Raw genomic sequence first — 21,688 nt, forward strand, 5'->3', positions numbered from 1 at the left:
AAAACCCACTTATTTATCGCAAAGTGCCAACACGGCCATTTAACCTGAATGCTGAGGTTTTCGTTTAGAAAAAACGGCGGGCTCCGAGGCGCGCGTTACTCGGGAGTAAGCTTGGTGGTAGTGGGTGGCTTTGCTTTGAAGCAACCGTGCAACTCTTCCAACGGGTGAATCACGACCCGAGGAGGGTTTACTCCGAAGCAAGCCCCATTGCCAGCAACCGAGCTTACTTCCAGGTAAAGGATCGTGCTTTAGTTCTTCACAGGAAAAATCAGTGGGGTTTAACAGCACTTAACAGGGTTACCTACACTGCTTCCCCAAAACTGGGTCTTAGGTTTAATGCTACTAATCGAGCCCAGCGGCCCAGGCCAGCCTAGATGTGTGTGGGGGGGGCACTGTTTGTGTGTACCCACAGAGAGGGCTCTGAGTGCCACCTCTGGCACCCGTGCCACAGGTTCGCCATCACTGCCCTACAGCCTATCAGTTCGATCCCAGAAGGAGAAGTGTGGTCCTTTTACGAGCAGCTACCTTGGTTGGGACAGAGCTCTGCTCCATTTGCCAGACTGCTTCCACACAGTTCTCTTCCCTACTTTCCACGGCATCCTTCCCTTTCGTAAGAATTCCCACTGCAACTAGCGTAGCATGCTATTCGGAAGTGAGGGACCATTGGAGTTGGCCAAGCTAATGTTTTTTTTAAAAAAATTAACTATGTTTTCAGACAACTGGAAGCCCCTGATAGAGCATTTGAATTAAAGAGAAAAGACACATGGGTCCATTCCGCACTTGGGTTATCGACCTAAGTTCAAGCGGCATTTGACCTAAGTGCTCCGCACAACCACTGGGATTGACGTGGTTTTGTACCAGCTTCGCCCCGTGTAACGGTCAAATTTCCGACTCCAGTTGGGAACGACTAATTTTTCAGGGAACCCCGCTCGAACTCAGCTCGCTTCCAGTAAAGTGCAGAATCTCTGGTGCCAGGAGTCCCCCATTCAGCCAATCACAGCTGAGTGTTTCAGGCACGCGTACAGCTGGCCAATCTAAAAACGCCACCTTTGTCCCTCCATTCCTGTGGCAGTTCTTTTTTATAACGTGTGTGGGGATAGACGGAACCTGGCCGTAGAACAGTAGCCAATCGGAATGGAGCGGCGAAGAGGCACAGGATGATCCCGCCCTCCGAGCTGGGATCAAGCTGGTTGCAGTGGGGAACAACAATGGCTTCGACCTAGGTCAGTACCTTTCTCAGGGAACTGGGTCGAACCTATTTTACTCGTGTGCGGAATCGCCCATGGATGAATGGTTTTGAAGGCAAAGGATGGTTAAAATAAGAACCAATAAAGAAAAGTGAGGCTTTTATTAATAGCACTAAAGATCCAATTTTACCTGAACAGTTAGTGTGTGTGTTAAATGCTGTCAAGTTATTTCTGACGCAGGGTGATCCTACAAATCAATATACTCTAAAATTTCCTATAATTAATCACTTTGCTCAGGTCTTGCAAATTGAGGGTTGGGGCTTCCTTGATGGAGCCAATTGGTGTTATGTGGGGTCTTCGTTTCCTGCTGCCGTCAACCTTTCTTAGCTTTATTGTCTTTTACAGTGACTGATGACAACTTAGTATGACAACTTCAATTTAGTCATTTCAACTTCTAGGGAGAGTGGTGAAAAATTACTTTTAGTGTTCTGTCACAGGATATTCAGAAATAGCAAAAATGACAACTTTATTAAAGGGACAGTAATATAGAGAAGTTTGCAGAAAACTGGAAACTTTTTACTATCTACTGAAAAAAAATACGGTAGAAGAGAAATAATGGCAGGATTTGAGCTCTAAAAGAAAACAGAAGAATAAATTAGAATATCAATAAGGATACAGTGTGTAACTGATAAATTGTTTCATTTTAAATAGATGAATTAACCTAGAATGGATTAGAATTCAACAATGAGATAGAGGAAAGTTATTATATGGTCCTACAATGTTTGGTCAGTTATAGCAGGTTGTGTTTAGATATTGTAAAATTTATGTCTTAATTTTTTCTTGTATTTCTTGTATTTTTTACTTCTATTTTGTATTAATGTAATGGTAGATGTGAAAGTGTATATGTTTTTCCATGTTAAGAAAATTTTAAAAATTACTTTAAAATTACTTTTAGAGTTAATATTTGGCTTACAAGAAACGGGGATTTCTTACAGAATGTGTATTTTATATTTTTGTGAATTTTTCTTCGTTTGTTTTGAGTGATGTAAAGGTTTTTAAGTACTAATACAATTTTAATACAATTTAGGAGCAGCAGTGGCGTAGGAGGTTAAGAGCTTGTGTATCTAATCTGGAGGAACCGGGTTTGATTCCCCGCTCTGCCGCCTGAGCTATGGAGGCTTATCTGGGGAATTCAGATTAGCCTGTACACTCCCACACACGCCAGCTGGGTGACCTTGGGCTAGTCACAGCTTCTTGGAGCTCTCTCAGCCCCACCCACCTGTTTGTTGTGAGGGGGGAAAGGCAAGGAGATTGTAAGCCCCTTTGAGTCTCCTGCAGGAGAGAAAGGGGGGATATAAATCCAAACTCCTCCTCCTCCTCCTCCTCCTCCTCCTCCTCCTCCTCCTCCTCCTCCTCCTCCTCCTCCTCCTCCTCCTCCTCCTCCTCCTCTTCTTCTTCTTCTTCTTCTTCTTCTTCTTCTTCTTCTTCTTCTTCTTCTTCTTCTTCTTCTTCTTCTTCTTCTTCTTCTTCTTCTTCTTAATTAAAAAAAAAACCATGAAAGGCAACTCAGGTAATGGCAGCCACCTTGTGAGGTCTACCACCCGTTCTCAAGGTCCAAAAGTTCCGCATGAACATTGTTCATGCGGAACTTTTGGACTTTGAGAACGGGTGGTGGACATAACAAGATGGCTACCACGGGAGCCGGGCCAATCCCCAAAAGTCGAGAAGTTCCAAGCCAATCCTAGGCCTGGTTATGCTCACTGAACTCTGGCCTAGGGGTGGCAGATGAACGATGGGACCAGCCCGCTGCTTTTGAGCACAGAGGCTATGCGGTTTTGGTTTCCAAAGAAAAGGGAGAATTATACACCCAGGGAGGCAACAGGAAGAGGTTTTTAAACCCTGGCAGATGCATCAAAACATGTCAATTGCCTGGCTGGGATGAGCTCAGTTCCTGACAGCCAGTCAGTTGTTACAGGGTGGCCCGAAGCTCCCTGTTTCATTCAAGAGACTTTGGCTTTGACGCCAAGGGTTCAAAAAGCAGGTGAGCTACTGGAAACGTCCTTGGAAGGTGTCGAGGAGTTACCGAAACTCATCCCGTTAGGATAACAAAGCTCAAAAGACTCTTCCTGAGAAACAGCAACCCCAGCCTTTAAAGCAAAGGGCACGCTTTTAATTTCCACTCCAGCTAGAGCACTACATCTGAGCGCATTTATATTGCTGTTCTTCAAAAACAAAAAAACAACACACACACACACACACACACACAGACACGCACCACAAATGACTATATGCACCAGTGAGAAGATTGGCTCTTTGCTGAACCAATTCAATAAGCCTTTATTGGCATATACACGATAGTATAAAAATACAGTTCCAGTTAAAAAGTGAATAGTAAAAAACTTCGCGTTTGTCATACATTCAGTTTACAAACTTCTGACAAAAACGTTGCCACTATAAGGCAACAATGAAAATCCTGACAATTTAAATTGAAATCCTGACAATTTAAATTAAAATCCTGACAATTTAAAAGCATAACTACTTTATCTGAGTCAGTATAATCAATCATAGAGTCTATAGCTTGGGATAACAGACTGGATCGGAATTCTTGGTAGTTCAGGAGAATGTGTGGGATGGAGTCCAGCTGTCCTATGCTACAGGTACAGAACCTCTTATCGCTTGGAAGTCCTTTAAGTCTCCCTCTATGTAGCGGCGAAGGCATGATGTTAAATCTAGCCAGCATATATGCTCTCCTGTGTATGGGATTTGTGAGCGCTGTAATATAATAGGCTGGGTATCCCTGCGTGAAAGGAACGGACATATTCGTTGGTGAACAAGATTTATTTGCCAAGCTCTGCAGTTGTTGATAGTCCATTGCTAACAGCCTCTCTTTAATGAGGGCAAAAGTTTCAGTAAAGGTTAGCATATTGAAGGAGTCGCTGTCATAACCCAGTTCCCCGATCTTTGCTGTGTTTGCTGAACCAATCTGCCTAGACTTTGGTGCTAGGGGGTGTGTGATGAAGGTTTGGAGCACTTGGCTGAAAAAAAGTGGAGAAAGAATCTTGGGTGGTTGTTTTCCAGATGTAAAAGGGGTGTGTGTGTGTGTGTGTTGATGGATCTCTGTTCATTTGTTGCTTTGCCTTCACGCTGGATGCCTGGACTGAGTCATTCGACAGATAATACGGCAGGCAGCGAGTTGACTGATAGGAGGCAGCGGAAGGGCTGGGAAGTCCTGGAAGGGCCCGTGAAGTGCATAAAAATTACCAAGAGACAGGGCAGGGGGAAGGAATGCGTGGAGACTCCTCTCCTCTGTTCCACGGGGAAGGACAAGAGCCTGAACCACAAAGCGAAACGCGTCGGAGGCGTTAACGGCCAGACGGTGCGGCTGGTTTTGAAGAAGGAAGACGTTCTCGCAATCCGGTGCGAGAAATGAGGAAGCGGTGCGCGCACGCTTTTGGAAAGGAGGGTATCCAGACCAAGCGAGGGGAGGATTCTACTACAATCCAGGGAGAGGAAACATATAAAACTAAGGTAAGGCATTCGTTGTAAGATCCTAACAGCTCTGGGAGGACAGGAGGCGCGAACTGCAGCACGCAGCTTACCGAGAAGCGCGGCAGAAAGAACAGAGCAGAAAATGTAAAGAGTCCAAAGGGCAAATCTGGGTGTTTGCTCATGAAGAAGTGTTAGGAGTTTGCGCCAGGTTCGGGACTAGACAGATTTAAAGCCTGTTGGGTCAAAACTTTTGCTCAAGGATCCACAAACAATATAACCTCAGTCTGACGGAATTGCCGCCTCTCCCCCCTCCCTCCGACCACGTCCTGGCCTCGTTCAGTTTTATATACGGCTTCCCTTTAGAGGCGGCTGCTCTTCACCTGTTGAATAAGCGGAGCTGTAGCAGAGGGGATCTCTCTCCAGCTGGAGACTGCTGTTCTATTGCAGAGGGCGATAAAGACAGCGTGATTTTACGGACAGAAAAGGAATCGGGATTATTCCCTGAACGCTGCACTATTGCCACGTAGCTGCTTTTTGAGAGCAGAGGTGCACCGGTGGAGAACGCCTGAGCTCTCGCTGCGTTTTTGGAAATCATAAGCTGAGTCTTTATCAACATTTGGAGGATGGGCATTTTCGTGGAAAATCAACCCGACACTTTTCCAAACTTCAGCGTAACAATTCCAGTCCACCAACTTAAAAAAGAAGGCGGCAAAATGTAATTTGCACGTGTTCTTTTATGCAGGGAGAATCTTCAACGTCCAGCGTCTTATAACAGAGGAGATGGTGCGAGCGAACACAAGGAGCCGATTCAGCCGTCCGCATTTCACCATCCTCTGAATTCTCTGAGCGCCTCTGCTTAAAGGCACAGCCAGCCTCGAGTCCAGCAAAGTCTCAGAGGCCGACAAGAAATCCACATTATCGATTGTGAGCGGCAGTCCAGCAAACGGTGTTCTGGGGTTGCTAGAAATGGTCCCAAGTTGGCACGTTGGTTTTTTAAGCCCCCCCTAGCCTGGAGGGAAAAAAATTCCGGATATTTGTGTGGAACTTCTCGGGATAGCAGATGCGCTGTTTACAATGCCGATCTCCTGTCAGCATCGCTCCGGACCAAGGAGGAAGGACTCGTTCTCGGGCTTCGTAAAGTATTTGAGGAACGTCCGATCTCTGAACACCCCTTGCCGGGCGACAAAATGGCAGCGCCTCTGAACACGTCTGGATCTGGCAACGAGTCTACCCAGCCGGCCACTGCGGAGGAGCACAGGTTCCACTGGGCCGCCCTGCTCATCCTGATGGTCATCATCCCAACGATTGGCGGGAACATCCTGGTCATCCTGGCCGTCTCGTTGGAGAAAAAGTTGCAATACGCCACCAATTACTTCCTCATGTCTCTGGCGGTGGCCGACTTGCTGGTCGGGCTGCTTGTGATGCCGATAGCCCTTCTCACTGTGATGTCCGGTGAGTATCGGTTTCTGCTCCACTAAAGACGTGTTGTGAGCGAGGAGGGCGTGAGAAGTGCTTGCCGTTTTAATTGCCTGGCAGTGGAGGGGAGCGTTGGCAAGCTGGAGCCAACTTATGGCAACCCCGCAGGGTTTTAAGGGAAGAAATAAAATATAGGAGGTCTGCCATAGCCTCCCTCCATACACTTAAGAACATAAGAGCCTGCTGGATGAGACCAGAGTCCATCTAGTCCAGCACTCTGCTACTCGCAGTGGCCCACCAGGTGCCTTTGGGAGCTCACGTGCAGGAGGTGAAAGCAATAGCCTTCTGCTGCTGCTCCTGAGCACCTGGTCTGCTAAGGCATTTGCAATCTCAGATCAAGGCGGATCAAGATTGGGAGCCATAGATCAACTTCTCCTCCATAAATCTGTCCAAGCCCCTTTTAAAGCTATCCAGGTGAGTGGCCATCACCACCTCCTGTGGCAGCATATTCCAAACACCAATCACACGTTGCGTGAAGAAGTGTTTCCTTTTATTAGTCCTAATTCTTCCCCCCAGCATTTTCAAGGGATGCCCCCTGGTTCTAGTATTGTGAGAAAGAGAGAAAAATTTCTCTCTGTCCACATTTTCTACCCCATGCATAATTTTATAGACTTCAATCCTATCCCCCCTCAGCCGTCTCCTCTCCAAACTAAAGAGTCCCAAACGCTGCAGCCTCTCCTCATAAGGAAGGTGCTCCAATCCTTCAGTCATCCTCGTTGCCCTTCTGTGCACTTTTTCTGTCTCGTCGATATCCTTTTTGAGATGTGGCGACCAGAACTGGACACAGGACTCCAAGTGCGGTCACACCAGGGCTTTATATAAGGGCATGACAATCCTTGCAGTTTTATTATCAACTCCTTTCCTAATGATCCCCAGCATAGAGTTTTCCTTGGTGGTCTCCCACCCAAGTACTAACCCAGGCTGGCCTTGCTTAGCTCCAGAGCTCTGATAAGATTTGGCTAGCCAGGGGTCTGCAACCTGCGGCTCTCCAGATGTTCATGGACTACAATTCCCACCAGCCCCTGCCAGCATGGCCCATTGGCCATGAACATCTGGAGAGCCGCAAGTTGCACACCCCTGGAGACTGGCCCACCCAGGTCAGAGCAAGAGACATGCAGGGATGGTTTGCTATTGCCTACCTCTGAGTAGCCACCCTGGCCTTCCTCGGTGGTCACATCTAAGTGGTCACCAGCAGCAACCCTGGAGATCTAACAAGGTTGAGCTAGCCTGGGCAATCTGCTCCTAACAGCTGATTGATGCCTTCAGCCCCCACCATGCAAAGCACAACATAAATAAAAACAAAAGTTAAAACGGCCTGCTGCCCTCTCATTCCTTGCAGCCAAAGCAACAGCAGTTTGGAGGAAAGTGTGTGAATTACTGAGAGAGAGAGAGAGAGAGAAAAATCACACAAAGCATAAAATAAATAAAAATAAAACTTAAACCATCTGGTGCCCTCTCGCTTCTTCCCGCTAAAGCAACAGCGGCTTCGGGGGGGGGGGGGGGGGGGGGGTGAATTACTGGAAAAAATCACGCTCCGCAAACATTGTTTTGGCTTCTGCTATACACACAGCTGTCATAGTTTCAGTGTGTGGATGAAACACACACACGCACACAATTCCTATGAAGTCGAGACAAGGGGACTGGCGAGTATATGAGCCAGCAGTGAATTCGCTGTGAAAGCCGCTCACGGGCACCGTTCCAAAAGATCTTCACTTCACTAGCTAGGTTCGTGCTGCTGCAAAGCTCGATTCATAACAGAGATCTTCTACACAATGTGAGAGACAGAGACCGTTGTTAGACCTGAGGAAATAAACCTCCGTTTAGGATGGCTAATGCGGCCCTTGCTATAGGTTTTCGGTCCAAACGGTCTAACCTGAAGCCACGTTAAGCATCATTTATGCAGAATTAAGTTAATACAACCGTCAGCAGCATTTCTCCTCCTCCGTGATCCTGCTAGGTTTAAACATGCATTTCTGCTTCTAGTTTTTGGCAGGGCCAGAAAGGAGGCCTTAGACATTTTCACCAGCTACACAAATCATTGCAAAACTTAGAATGTGATCTATGATATTAAGACCTTGTAGTCGCCAGAGAATCCTGACGGTTTCACGCCGGGTTCCAAACAAACAGGCGAGATGGTTCCGTGTTTCCCCGAAAATAAGACAGTGTCTTATATTAATTTTTGCTCCCAAAGATGCGCTATGTCTTATTTTCAGGGGATGTCTTATTTTTCTGTGTTCTGTTCGTCGGGCATGCTTCCAAACAAACACTTTGCTACGTCTTACTTTCGAGGGATGCCTTATATTTCGCACGTCAGCAAAACCTCTATTACGTCTTATTTTCAGGGGATGTCTTATATTCGGGGAAACAGGGTACAACTTTCACGGTCAGATTTTATTTATTTTTTGGCTTGAAAGTAAGGTTGCCAACTCTGTGTAGGGAAATTCCTGGGGATCTGAGGGCGGAGCCAGGGGAAGGCAGGGTTTGGGGCTCGCCAAGACCTCAGCAATATTACAAAGCCTTGGAGGGCCAGGGAACTGATCTCTGGGGTCTGGGGCTCTGTTGTGACTCTGGGAGCTCTCCAGTGGTGGCGAACCTTTTCGAGACCGAGTGCCCAAATTGCAACCCAAAACCCACTTATTTATTGCAAAGTGCCTATACGCTAATTTAACCTGAATACTGAGGTTTTAGTTTAGAAAAAACTGTTGGCCCCAAGGCGCACATTACTCGGGAGTAAGCTTGGTGAAGCGACCGTGCAACGCTTCAAATGGGTGAATCACGGCCCTAGGAGGGTTTACTCAGAAGCAAGCCCCATTACCAGCAATCGAGCTTACTCCCAGGTAAAGAATCGTGCCCAGGCTAGCTTAGATGTGTGTGTGTGTGGGGAGGGTGATTTTCCATCCCACCCCCACATGATGAACTCTGTTTGTGCGTGCCCACAGAAAGGGCTCTGAGTGCCACCTCTGGCACCTGTCCCATAGGTTCGCCATCACTGCTCTAGGCCCTACCTGGAGGCTTGGAGGATACAAAGATGGGGGGGGGTGTGTGCACCAGCAATCAAAACTGTGAGCAATGCACAAACAATGGCTGGAAGTCAGTAGGACTGAACAGCTGAACACGTCACTAAATCAGTAGTGAGAACAAAGTCTACCAACGGGGCGATGAATCAGCTAGTGCCCCAGTCTCTGCACGTACATGTCAAAACATGCAGTCATTTGTACTTTCAAATCAACATAAACTTCTCTAAGCTAATTGGAAAACTCACAGCGAGCAGCTAGTATCCAGTAATAACCCGGCTCCGATGAACCTTCAAGGCCTGTGGGCACACGTGGTATTTTCAATGTATACAGGATCTATCCCATAGAACCGTGGTGGCAAACCTATGGCTCTCCGGATATTCATGGACTACAATTCCCATCAGCCTCTGCCAGCATGGCCATGCTGGCAGGGGCTGATGGGAATTGTAGTCCATAACATCTGGAGTGCCAAAGGTTCGCCACCACGGCACTATGGCAATTGATTCCCAGCCCTGACGGCTTGGTCAGCACAAACCTGTCCCCATGAAGAGCTGAGAATCGGTATAAATTTCATGGCTTTTATTTGTTTACTTAATGTACACCTTGCCTTTCTCCCCAAAGGGGACCCAAAGCGGTTTATATCATTCTCCTCTCCTCCACTGTGTCCTCACAACAACCCTGCAGAGGCAGGCAACGACAAACCAACTCTGCCTTTTTCCTGCCTTGACCCGCATGATCCTGGCTTGCTGGATCTCATCAGATGTTTAGTTTTTATAACTTTTTTTGAAAAAATTATCACACATAAAACAATCAAACAAAACGCACTGACTTAAAAAAACAAACCACAACCTGTGACACATCAGATATTGACTTCCAGCTATCAAATTTTGTCCTGTTTTATATGGCAATAAAGGCTTGTGTTGTTGTGATTTCCAGCTATCTAGTCTTTAATTAAAAGTTAGCTCCAGATTCGTGTATATAGTTAAAACATTAGTTCAATAGATTGTGATGGGTTTTCTGGGCTGTGTGGCCGTGGTCTGGTAGATCTTGTTCCTAACGTTTCGCCTGCATCTGTTGCCGGCATCTTTAGAGGTGTATCACAGAGAGATGTCTGCTACACATGCAGGCGAAACGATGCAGGCGAAAGGTTAAGAACGAGATCTACCAGACCACGGCCACGCAGCCCGGAAAACCCACCCTAACCAGTTGAATCTGGCCGTGAAAACCTTTGACAATACGTTAGTTCAACAGTTATTTCTTAAATGCATTCTAGCGTTTACAATCTAGAGCACAGGTGTCAAACTCGCGGCCCTCCAGATTTTATGGACTACAGTTCCCATCACCCCCTGCCAGTATTATGCTGGCAGGGGATGATGGGAACTGTACTCCATAACATCTGGACGGCCATGAGTTTGACACCTGTGATCTAGAGCTTTCTTTAAATTTCAAAGTAGCCGCTGCTACTTCTCTGAATAGTTTTTTCAAAAGATATTCCGTAAAAAGAGTCCAGTTTTCTACATAATTGTCCAAACTGTTGCAGATCTGGTCAGATCTGGAAAGCTAAGCAGAGTGGGCTCCTTTTCAGTATTTGGATGGGAGAACACCAAGAAAGTCCAAGATTTCTAGGCAGAGGTAGGCAGTGGTAAACTACCTCTGAGCATCACTTTATGGCACAGGTGTCAAATTCGCAGCCCTCCAGATGATATGGACTACAGTTCCCATCATCCCCTGCCAGCATGATGCTGGCAGGGGATGATGGGAACTGTAGTCCATAACCTCTGGAGGGCCACGAATTCGACACCTATGACTTATGGGGTCTGCCATACCTGACCACACTTCCCACCATCAAACTGCAGAGCAATTTGTCGTCTCTCGCCTTGCTCGTTTTCTCGCCTTGCCCCTTAATCTTTTCATTAATCCAGCGCCAACGTGGCTGTAACCAAGGTTGAAAACCTTGGCATCTTAATACAGGAGCCAACAAAGCATCCCTGGGCAGCAGGAAGTTTAACTTGGGGGGAGGGGGAGGGGGAGGGAGAATGAGAAATCATAATTAAATGGAGGAGTGTGAGATGTTATTTGCAGGCATTTTTAAACACACAGCACATCTGAAAGCTGAGCTTGCTTAAGAACATAAGAACTAGCCTGCTGGATCAGACCAGAGTCCATCTAGTCCAGCACTCTGCTACTCGCAGTGGCCCACCAGGTGCCTTTGGGAGCTCACAGGCAGGAGGTGAAAGCAATGGCCTTAAGAACATAAGAACTAGCCAGCTGGAGTCCATCTAGTCCAGCACTCTGCTACTCGCAGTGGCCCACCAGGTGCCTTGGGGAGCTCACGTGCAGGAGGTGAAAGCAACGGCCTTAAGAACATAAGAACTAGCCAGCTGGAGTCCATCTAGTCCAGCACTCTGCTACTCGCAGTGGCCCACCAGGTGCCTTTGGGAGCTCACGTGCAGGAAGTGAAAGCAATGACCTTCTGCTGCTGCTGCTGCTGCTGCTGCTGCTGCTGCTGCTCATAAGAACATAAGAACTAGCCTGCTGGATCAGACCAGAGTCCATCTAGTCCAGCTCTCTGCTACTCGCAGTGGCCCACCAGGTGCCATTGGGAGCTCACGTGCAGGAGGTGAAAGCAATGGCCTTCTGCGGCGGCTGCTGCTGCAGCTCCTGAGCACCTGGTCTGTTAAGGCATTTGCAATCTCATTTCCTTCCTTAAGGTGTCTACTTGGAAAGCCAACACTAAGGTTTTCTGCCTCTTCAACAGTTGGTGGTAGAGGCAAAGGGTTCACAGAAAGTAAACGCCAGGCACAAAATGCTTGGGGTGGCGGGGGGGTGAGTCCCGGAGCGAGCATACAAGCTGAGCCGTTGTAATCCCTTCGAAATTCATTAGCCGCAGAACTGTTTAAATTAAGCATGATCGGGGCGGAGTTGGCCGATCCCACCCACCCCTCCCCGACTCCTCTGACCTCAGTGTTGAAAATATGGACACTGAACACAAATATTATCCCTTTGATTTCTGAAAGCATATTTCTGTGGAGGATCGGAGAGAGGAACTATCTGGGCCGGGGGTTTTTTCAACTGCGTTTCGGAGTTCCTCGCCGGGAAGATCACTAACAGATCCGGGACACATGTGGGGCTCAGACATTTCTGAGCTGGGGTCGCTGTGCAAAAAAAACCCGCCTCTCTTCTCAAGGCTGGCTGGCAAAGTAAACCTCCTCCCCCTACCATAAATCACAGGAATCTCGCAACCCTGACCACATTTATAGGGGTCTTTTTCGGGTCTGGCAGGTATAAATATATCGCACTGATGAGTAACAAGCTGCATTCCAGGGCTGCCATGCTGCAGAAGCAAACCCCAATCGCCCCTCAAGTTCCGCTCAGAGCATCTTCTGCCCCGTCCTGCTTGCAGGGGGTTTGTTGTTGTGGGGGCGGGGAGGAGTCTCCTTACAGGAGAGAAAGGGGGGGATATAAACCCTCCTCCTCCTTAGCTCCTCTTGTCCCCCTACCCGCAAGCCTTGGGACTAACTTTTGGATCTGAACTGCACAATCTTGAGAGCCAATACAGTAGACCATAGGTGTCAAACTCGCGGCCCTTCAGATGTTATGGACTACAGTTCCCACCATCCCCTGCCAGCATCATGATGGCAGGGGATGATGGGAATTGTAGTCCATACCATCTGGAGGGCCGCGAGTTTGATACCTGTGCAGTAGACCTTTCCCGCCAGACACCCTAAAGAGAAGTTCCCAACCAGAGCGGGCAATACCATGCTTGATCTGAGGAGGAGGGGCTAGTACCGTGGTGGCGAACCTTTGGCCCTCCAGATGTTATGGACTACAATTCCGATCAGCCCCTGCCAGCATGGCCAATTGGCCATGCTAGCGGGGGCTGATGGGAATTGTAGTCCATAACATCTGGAGGGCCAAAGGTTCGCCACCACTGGGCTAGGATCTAATGGTAGAGCACCCACTCTGCCCACAAAAGGTGCCAAAATCTAGCACCCGACTTCTCCAACCAAAGGATCTTATGTAGCAGCTGTTGTTTGAGACTTCTCTGACAGTGGCCTTACGGAATCACCGTCAGAGTATGCAACACTGAATATGATTTAGTGTCAGGGAGTGACATCATATGGCCACAACATGCCTGTAAGGAAGGATAATATTAATGCCACACAGCAAACTGGTTGGGGGGTGAGGAGGGTGAGGGAATGCCTGTCCCATGGGGGGGGGAGGAGGAGGAGGAGGAGGAGGAGGAGGAGGAAGAGGAGAGTTTTGGATTTATACTTCACTTTTCTTTTCTGTAACGCATCTCAAGATGGCTTGCAAAACCCTTTCCCTTCCTCTCCCCACAACAGACACCTTGTGAGGTAGGTGGGGTTGAGAGAGTTTGGAGAGGACTTTGACTGGCCCAGGGTCACCCAGCAGGCTTCATGTGAAGGAGCGGGGAATCAAACCTAGTTCCCCAGATTTGAGTCCATCACTCTTAACCGCTATGCCATGCTGGAGGGGAAAGGGTGAAATAATCTAGTCAACAGATATTTGTGTGGATGGGGGGAATCTATGCTTAGGTTGTAGCTGGCAGTTGCGTAGGAGGTTAAATGATTATGGTCTGTAGCGCTGCATTTTAACTGATATTAACTTTTAGTATTTTTATCTTATTTATCCACTTGTTTGTATTTATGTTGTAAACCGCCCTGAGCCCTCTGGGGGAGGGCGATATAAAAGTGGAACAAATAAATAAATAAATAAATAAATAAATAAATAAATAAATAATAAATAAATAAATAAATAAATAAATAAAGAGCAGCAGTGGCGTAGGAGGTTAAGAGCTCGTGTATCTAATCTGGAGGAACCGGGTTTGATTCCCAGCTCTGCCGCCTGAGCTGTGGAGGCTTATCTGGGGAATTCAGATTAGCCTGTGCACTCCCACACACGCCAGCTGGGTGACCTTGGGCTAGTCACAGCTTCTCGGAGCTCTCTCAGCCCCACCTACCTCACAGGGTGTTTGTTGAGGGGGGAAGAGGAAAGAGATTGTCAGCCCCTTTGAGTCTACTTACAGAAGAGAAAGGGGGATATAAATCCAAACTCTTCTTCTCTTCTTCAGTTCTAACCCCCACAGAACTCTAGTTTAGTGGCATGCAAAAAATTCCCCTCTTGAAAAAATTAGCAGAGAAACACATGCACACACACAACCACACACACACACAGAGGGGGCAACACAGCAACGGCGCATAACGGTGATAAACACTGGATCGTTCATTGAAAATCCAGCTAGCCCTTGATTCCTGACACATGGAAAATGCACACCTGCACACACAAGAGACCACACATTTCTTAGCTTCAGCAACATTATTTTAAGGCGCAGAAAAAAGCTTTTGGCCTCGCTAGACAGAGTCTCGCTGCTGCAAACGCCCACATTTAATGGGTTATGTGAAGCCTTTTAAAAATCCACCTTGATTGTGCTCCAAGAACACGGGTTGAAAAGCCTAAGAAAGGAAGGAAAATCTTGGAGGGGGGGAAGGATATCTTTGCCAGGTATTTCGTTCCTGTTCAACACACCATGCGATTCCTACTTCACAATCAATTCTTTAAGAATCAATATGAAGAAGAAGAAGAGTTTGGATTTATATCCCCTCTTTCTCTCCTGCAGGAGACTCAAAAGGGCTGACAATCTCCTTGCCCTTCCCCCCTCACAACAAATACCCTGTGAGGTAGGTGGGGCCGAGAGAGCTCCGAGAAGCTGTGACTAGCCCAAGGTCACCCAGCTGGCGTGTGTGGGAGTGCACAGGCTAATCTGAATTCCCCAGATAAGCCTCCACAGCTCAGGCGGCAGAGCTGGGAATCAAACCCGGTTCCTCCAGATCAGAGTGCACCTGCTCTTAGCCACTACGCCACTGCTGCTCCTATGGTCCTAAAAAACTCCTGAACACATGAAGTTGCCCTATATCAGGGGTAGGGAACCTGCGGCTCTCCAGATGTTCAGGAATTCCCATCAGCCCCTACCAGCATGGCCAATTGGCCATGCTGACAGAGACTGATGGGAATTGTAGTTCCTGAACATCTGGAGAGTCGCAGGTTCCCTACCCCTGCCCTATATTGAATTGAATTTTTGGTCCACCAAGGTCAGTGCTGTGTCTTGTGGAATGTAGTGGTTCAGAGCAGCCGACTCCTGCACATGAAGCCTGCTGGCTGACCTTGCCTACTTGCAGTTTTCTCTCTGAACTCTCTCAGCCCCACCTGGCTCACAAGGTGCCTGTTGTTGGGAGAGGGAGGGAAAAGGAATTTGTAAGCAGCTTTGCGACTTCTTTCAGTTGAGAAAAGCAGGGTATAAATGCAAACTTTTCTCCTTCGGCCGTGGTCCTGGAAGAGTTGCCATCCTGAATCTGCTCCATTCTCAGGCTGTTTTGAAAGTGCTTGGATGGGACGTGAGGCGCTCAATTCTATCAGTGCTCTCCAACCACACCAGGAAAGTCAAACTCTCTACCCTAATCACCGCAGCCAAGAAAACGTGCTCCCCCCTGTATTTTTCTCTCCCATTTGAATGGGGCCACTTGGCACACTACCTGTATTGCTTAATAAACCCTGCTCAAAGGAGAGCCATGATGCTTGCCAGGTTTAATGTTATGCCTTCTGCCTTGTTACATGGCAGATTTAATAAGCAAGAAAAGGCTAAAAGATTGTGCCCGTGTAACGATGGCTCAGTTGAATCTCTGGCCCACCAATTACTACACTGTCTCAGATTCAAGGAAATCAGATCCAAGTGTGTGAATCTTACTCCTTTACATTTACCCCATCTCCCTGATTTAATTAGATTACACTACTTGTTGGACAACCCTGATCCTTCTCTCTGTATGATAGTGGCAGGCTTTCTCCTGGAAATTACTAAACGCCAGTAGATTTCCTTCGACCTAACATGTATTTCCCACCCGCATTGACCCGATGGTGACTGTTTCCCCCTGTCTTTCAGAGATCGCCTGGCCCCTCCCGCAGGACCTGTGCCCCGTCTGGCTGTTTCTTGACGTCCTCTTTTCGACGGCCTCCATCATGCATCTCTGCGCCATCTCGCTGGACCGCTACGTTGCCATCAAAAAGCCCATCCAAGCCAGTCAGTACAACTCTCGGGCCACGACCCTCATCAAAATAACCGTCGTGTGGCTGATTTCAATAGGTACGTGGCAAACAGAGCTTGTGGTCTGTAAAAAGCTTGGGTGGGTGGGTGGGTGGGACAGTGGCCACGTCACGTGGATGACGGGTGATCAAGAAAGCATGTGAGAGACGTGCCCATTTTTCCTAAGCCACAGAGCAAGGAAGTATAGGTTAAGAGTGGTAGACTAGTTTCTGGGAAACCCAAGTTCGAATCCCCTCTCGTGCTCACTGGGCGACCTTGCGCCAGTCACTTTCTCTCAACCTAACCTACTCCACAGGGGCGTTGTGAGATAAAAGAATGACATAAGCCCCTGTGGGTCTCCAATGTGGAGAAAGGCAGGGTATAAATTAATAAAGGCGTGACTAGCATTTGGGCAGACGTGCTCAAATTCCAAATCGTTTTCAAGGCGATGGTGTTCACCTTTGAGGCCTTGCGCGGCCTGGGACCTCCGTACCTGCGGGACCGTCTTACCCCATAGGTCCCGAATCGGTCTCTGTGCTCGGCAGAGGCCAACCTACTGGTGGTCCCTGGCCCCTCGATGATGCGGCTAGCCTCCACCAGGGCCAGGGCCTTTACAGCTCTGGACCCGGCCTGGTGGAACGCTCTCCCTCCAGCTGTCCGAGCCCTGCGAGATCTTAACGAGCACGTAAAGTTTGCTAGCTGAAGCCCCCCAAACACAAATGAGCGATTGTGTGGACCAAATTCTCTCCCACCCTTAAATCCAAACGGAGTGAACTCAGGAAGCCGACACCCACACAGAACCATTACACAGGGAGAAACGGACACTGCAGGAGACGGCCTGGGAGATTTATTGCGAAGGAGCAGAATTTAAAGGACCGCAAAGCTCACAGAATGGATATCCCATTTCCCCCTACCTTGTGGCAGCTCTCCGTGCCCCTCCCCTATGAAACTTTGCTGCTGGAGACGGAGTCAGAGACCCTCACACACGGAGGGGGGGGGGGCAGAGAAAATGGGGGATCTGAACTCAGAAGGGAGGGGGGTTAGAAAAAGCACATACACACACACACCAGGCAACCGAAGTGCTGTTACGCTAGCAGAACGGTTCCTTTTGAATCCAGTCCAAGATGTACAAGACAGGAAATTATGAGGTGCGCTATCAAAATACACAAGCCAAAATCTATTAATAAATGAGGACGGCAGACTGCTTCTATTATGCTTCGCATTGACTCCCGGACGCCGCAAAAGGCCCGCCGCCCGTTATTAAGGGCAAGCTGGGGGACGGGGGACAAAATGTAAATCCAGAGAACGATAGCAAAAATGAAGAGGTGAGAGGAAGTAAATCAGCGGCTCCAAACTACTGTCAAGCCGGGGCTGCAGGAAAGGAAGGAGACGGCGCAGATTAATGGCGCAGCCGACGAAGTAGGGTCAGGACTTTTAAAAAGAAATGTCCTTAAGATCTAATGCGGCAGGCACTGCCCCCCTGAGCAAGGACTACACCCATGATAACGCTGCTTCCTACTTAAGTGGATTAAAGGGTGCCCCTAGCAATCGGAGAAAAATAATAGGCACCGTTTGAACAGAAGACAGGAAACAGCTCGAGAGGCAAGCACTTTGGAAACGGAGTGTTGTGGGGTTTCCGGGCTTTGGAAATGACCTTTAAATATTTGATTTCAGTAGCATTAATCAAGTACTGCACTTAGCCAGTATCCCATCGGTCAAGAGATGAACTCGGCCTCTGAACTGCCCCCTTCTCAAAAGTTCAGAGCAGTTTAATGACAGAGGGTGGGATCCAGGCAGAAATTCCCGCATGAACATAAGTCCATCTAGTCCATCTAGTCCAGCTCTCTGCTACTCGCAGTGGCCCACCAGGTGCCTTTGGGAGCTTACATGCAGGGTGTGAAAGCAGTGGCCTTAAGAACATAAGAAAGAGACTGCTGGATCAGACCAGAGTCCATCTAGTCCACCTCTCTGCTACTTGCAGTGGCCCACCAGGTGCCTTTGGGAGCTCACGTGCAGGAGGTGAAAGCAAGGGCCTTCTGCGGCTGTTGCTCCCAAGCACCTGGACTGTTAAGGCATTTGCAATCTCATGGCGGAAGTCCTCGCCAATTCCTCTTGCCGCTTCAGATGTCCTTCATGCTGCTCTTCAGAATCATAGAGTCGGAAGAGACCCCAAGAAGGGCCATCCAGTCCAACCTCCTGCCATGCAGGAACACACCATCAAAGCACTCCTGGCAGATGGCCATCCAGCCTCTCTTTCAAAACCTCCACAGAAGGAGACTCCACCACCCTCCAAAGTAGCGCATTCCACTGTCGAACACTGCAAAGAAATGGCAAAATCTTTGCTGCTCGTGACCGATAAAGGGAGATTTGGATCACAAAAGCTGACACCATGAAACTGTTGTTGCTCTCCAAGCCACTACTAGACTCAAACTCAGAGGAATTTCTGGGGTGTGGTGGGATTTCCGGGCTGTATGGCCCTGCTCCAGTAGCGTTTTCTCCTGACTTTTCGCCTGTATCTGCGGCTGGCGTCTTCAGAGGATCTTCTGAAGATGCCGGCCACAGAGGCAGGCGAAAGAGAAATGCTACTGGAACACGGCCATACAACCCGAGAAACCCACAACACTCCAGTGATTCCAGCAGTGAAAGTCTTCGACAATACATTTTCATGATGATGTTTCCCCCCTGAGCCCTTCGGGGATGGGCGGGGTAAAAATGAGTGAGTGAGTGAGTGAGTGAGTGAGTGAGTGAGTGAGTGAGTGAGTGAGTGAGTGAGTGAGTGAGTGAGTGAGTGAGTGAGTGAGTGAGTGAGTGAGTGAGTGAGTGAGTGAGTGAGTGAGTGAGTGAGTGAATGCACCGTAATTGTGTTTCTGTGACCTGCGAACCGACAACTGGAACAGATGCTACTGCTTTTTCATTCTGATGCTTGACAGGAGCTGCAGTGGCGTAGGAGGTTAAGAGCTCGTGTATCTAATCTGGAGGAACCGGGTTTAAGAACATAAGAACATAAGAACAAGCCAGCTGGATCAGACCAAAGTCCATCTAGTCCAGCTCTCTGCTACTCGCAGTGGCCCACCAGGTGCCTTTGGGAGCTCACATGTAGGATGTGAACGCAATGGCCTTCTGCGGCTGTTGCTCCCGATCACCTGGTCTGTTAAGGCATTTGCAATCTCAGATCAAGGATCAATCTCAGTTTGATTCCCAGCTCTGCCACCTGAGCTGTGGAGGATTATCTGGGCAATTCAGATTAGCCTGTACACTCCCGCACATGCCAGCTGGGTGACCTTGGGCTAGTCACAGCTTCTCGGAGCTCTCTCAGCCCCACCCACCTCACAGGGTGTTTGTTGTGAGGGGGGAAGGGCAAGGAGATTGTCAGCCCCTTTGAGTCTCCTGCAGGAGAGAAAGGGGGGATATAAATCCAAACTCCTCCTCCTCCTCCTCCTCCTCCTCCGAGTGAGTGAGTGAGTGAGTGAGTGAGTGAGTGAGTGAGTGAGTGAGTGAGTGAGTGAGTGAGTGAGTGAATGAATGAATGAATGAATGAATGAATGAATGAATGAATGAATGAATGCACCGTAATTGTGTTTCTGTGACCTGCATTCATATTTAGGGAACCGACAACTGGAACAGATGCTACTGCTTTTTCATTCTGATGCTTGACATCGATGACATTGCTTAGCCAACTTTTGTTTCTCCCACAGGCATCGCCCTTCCGATCCCCATCCGTGGACTCGGGGAGGATACCGCGACTCTCACAAACTTCACCTGCCTGCTGACGCCCCAACGTTTTGGAGACTTCATCCTGTACGGCTCGGTGGCCGCCTTCTTCATCCCGCTAGCCATCATGGTTGTGACTTACTTCCTGACCATCCGGGCGCTGCGCAAGAAGGCCCACTTGATCAACAAGCTGCCGCAGCGCTTGAACTGGAGCGCCGTGTCGACGGTTTTCCAGCGGGACGTGACGCCCAGCTCGTCGCCGGAAAAGCTAGCCATGTTGAACGGCTCGAGGAAAGACAAGGCTTTGGCCAAGGGAAACGAAGAGCTGCTCATGCGCCGGATGTCCACGATGGGGAAGAAGTCGGTCCAGACCTTGACGAACGAACAGCGGGCCTCTAAGGTCCTGGGGATCGTCTTCTTCCTCTTTCTGTTGATGTGGTGCCCGTTCTTCATCACCAACATCACTTCCGTCCTCTGCAAGTCCGCCTGCAGAGAGCGGATTATCCAGAAGCTGATGGAGATATTTGTTTGGATAGGGTATGTGTCATCTGGCGTGAACCCGCTGGTCTACACCCTGTTCAATAAGACCTTCAGGGAGGCGTTTGGCAGGTACATGACCTGCAACTACCGGACCTCGCTGACCGCGCGGGGCCTTAGGAAATGCTCCAGCAGGCTCTCTTTTAGAAATTCCGTCGCGGAAAACTCAAAGCTTTTCATGATGCATCACGGGATGCGGAACGGGATCAGCCCGGTCGTGTACCAAAGCCCGATCCAGTCCTCGTCGGCCATTCTGTTGGACACGCTGCTGCTGACGGAGAACGAGGTCGACAAGACCGAAGAACAAGTCAGCTACGTATAGCGATGTGGGGCTGGGCTCAGGACCCGTCCCCTGAATGCCATGTATCAGTACGGACCTATGGTTTTCGCCCATTGTTTATACAAGACCCCATTCCAGTTCTAGCAACTCATCTCCTTTAAGACGAGAGGCTCATCCTGCCCTGAATCACCTGTCAAATTTAAGAGCTATTTATTCTGTTGCCCAACATATTGAAGCATTGCATTAGTTTTACAGGCAGAGGGGGAATGGGTTTTCCAATAAAGAAACAATGGCAAATCTCGCTTTGCAAGTGCTGGATCCCCCCCCCCCCCCCCCCGCCTTCTCACTCTTCAGAGAACCAAAGAGTTGGAAGAGAGTCAAGAGATGAACTCGGCCTCTGAACTGCCCCCTTCTCAAAAGTTCAGAGCAGTTTAATGACAGAGGGTGGGAGCCAGGCTGAAATTCCCGCCTGGCGGAAATCCTCGCCAATTCCTCTTGCTGCTTCAGATGTCCTTCATGCTGCTCTTCAGAATCATAGAGTTGGAAGAGACCCTAAGGGCCATCAAGTCCAACCCCCTGCAATGCAGGAACACACACACACAACCAAAGCACTCCTGACAGATGGCCATCCAGTCTCTCTTTAAAAACCTCCAAAGAAGGAGACTCCACCACACTCCGAGGTAGTGCATTCCACTGTCAAACAGCCCTGACTGTCAGGAAGTTTTTCCTGATGTTTAGGTGGAATCTCTTTTCCTTCCCTTTGAACCCATGACTCCTGGTCCTAGTCTCTGGAGCGGCAGAAAACAAGCTTGCTCCCTCACCAACCTGACATCCCTTCAGATATCTAAACATGGCTATCTTAACCTCTTAACCTTCTCTTCACCAAACTAAACAT

General features: G+C 48.7%; 2 protein-coding genes across 2 annotated transcripts in view; one reads left to right on the forward strand and one right to left on the reverse strand.

Annotated features, from left to right (window-relative positions):
• The window catches only part of PSMD1 (proteasome 26S subunit, non-ATPase 1), a 134,175-nt gene that overhangs the window by 54,465 nt on the left and 58,022 nt on the right, over positions 1–21,688 (reverse strand). The gene's annotated exons all lie outside the window — the stretch shown is intronic.
• HTR2B (5-hydroxytryptamine receptor 2B) lies at positions 4,373–21,047 on the forward strand. Its single transcript, XM_048500711.1, has 3 exons — positions 4,373–6,128; positions 16,125–16,325; positions 19,961–21,047. The coding sequence occupies exons 1-3, from the start codon at positions 5,864–5,866 to the stop codon at positions 20,833–20,835; spliced, it is 1,341 nt and encodes a 446-aa protein (XP_048356668.1). The 5' UTR covers positions 4,373–5,863; the 3' UTR covers positions 20,836–21,047.

The sequence above is a fragment of the Sphaerodactylus townsendi genome, linkage group LG06 (assembly GCF_021028975.2).
Source record: "Sphaerodactylus townsendi isolate TG3544 linkage group LG06, MPM_Stown_v2.3, whole genome shotgun sequence".
Taxonomy (NCBI): domain Eukaryota; kingdom Metazoa; phylum Chordata; class Lepidosauria; order Squamata; family Sphaerodactylidae; genus Sphaerodactylus; species Sphaerodactylus townsendi.

Excerpts from the sequence above, each read along its gene's own strand:
- HTR2B (XM_048500711.1), top strand. The coding sequence starts at position 5,864 with ATGGCAGCGCCTCTGAACACGTCTGGATCTGGCAACGAGTCTACCCAG. Across the intron at positions 6,129-16,124 it reads CCTTCTCACTGTGATGTCCG|AGATCGCCTGGCCCCTCCCG; the intron begins GTGAGTATCGGT and ends CCTGTCTTTCAG. Across the intron at positions 16,326-19,960 it reads CGTGTGGCTGATTTCAATAG|GCATCGCCCTTCCGATCCCC; the intron begins GTACGTGGCAAA and ends TTTCTCCCACAG.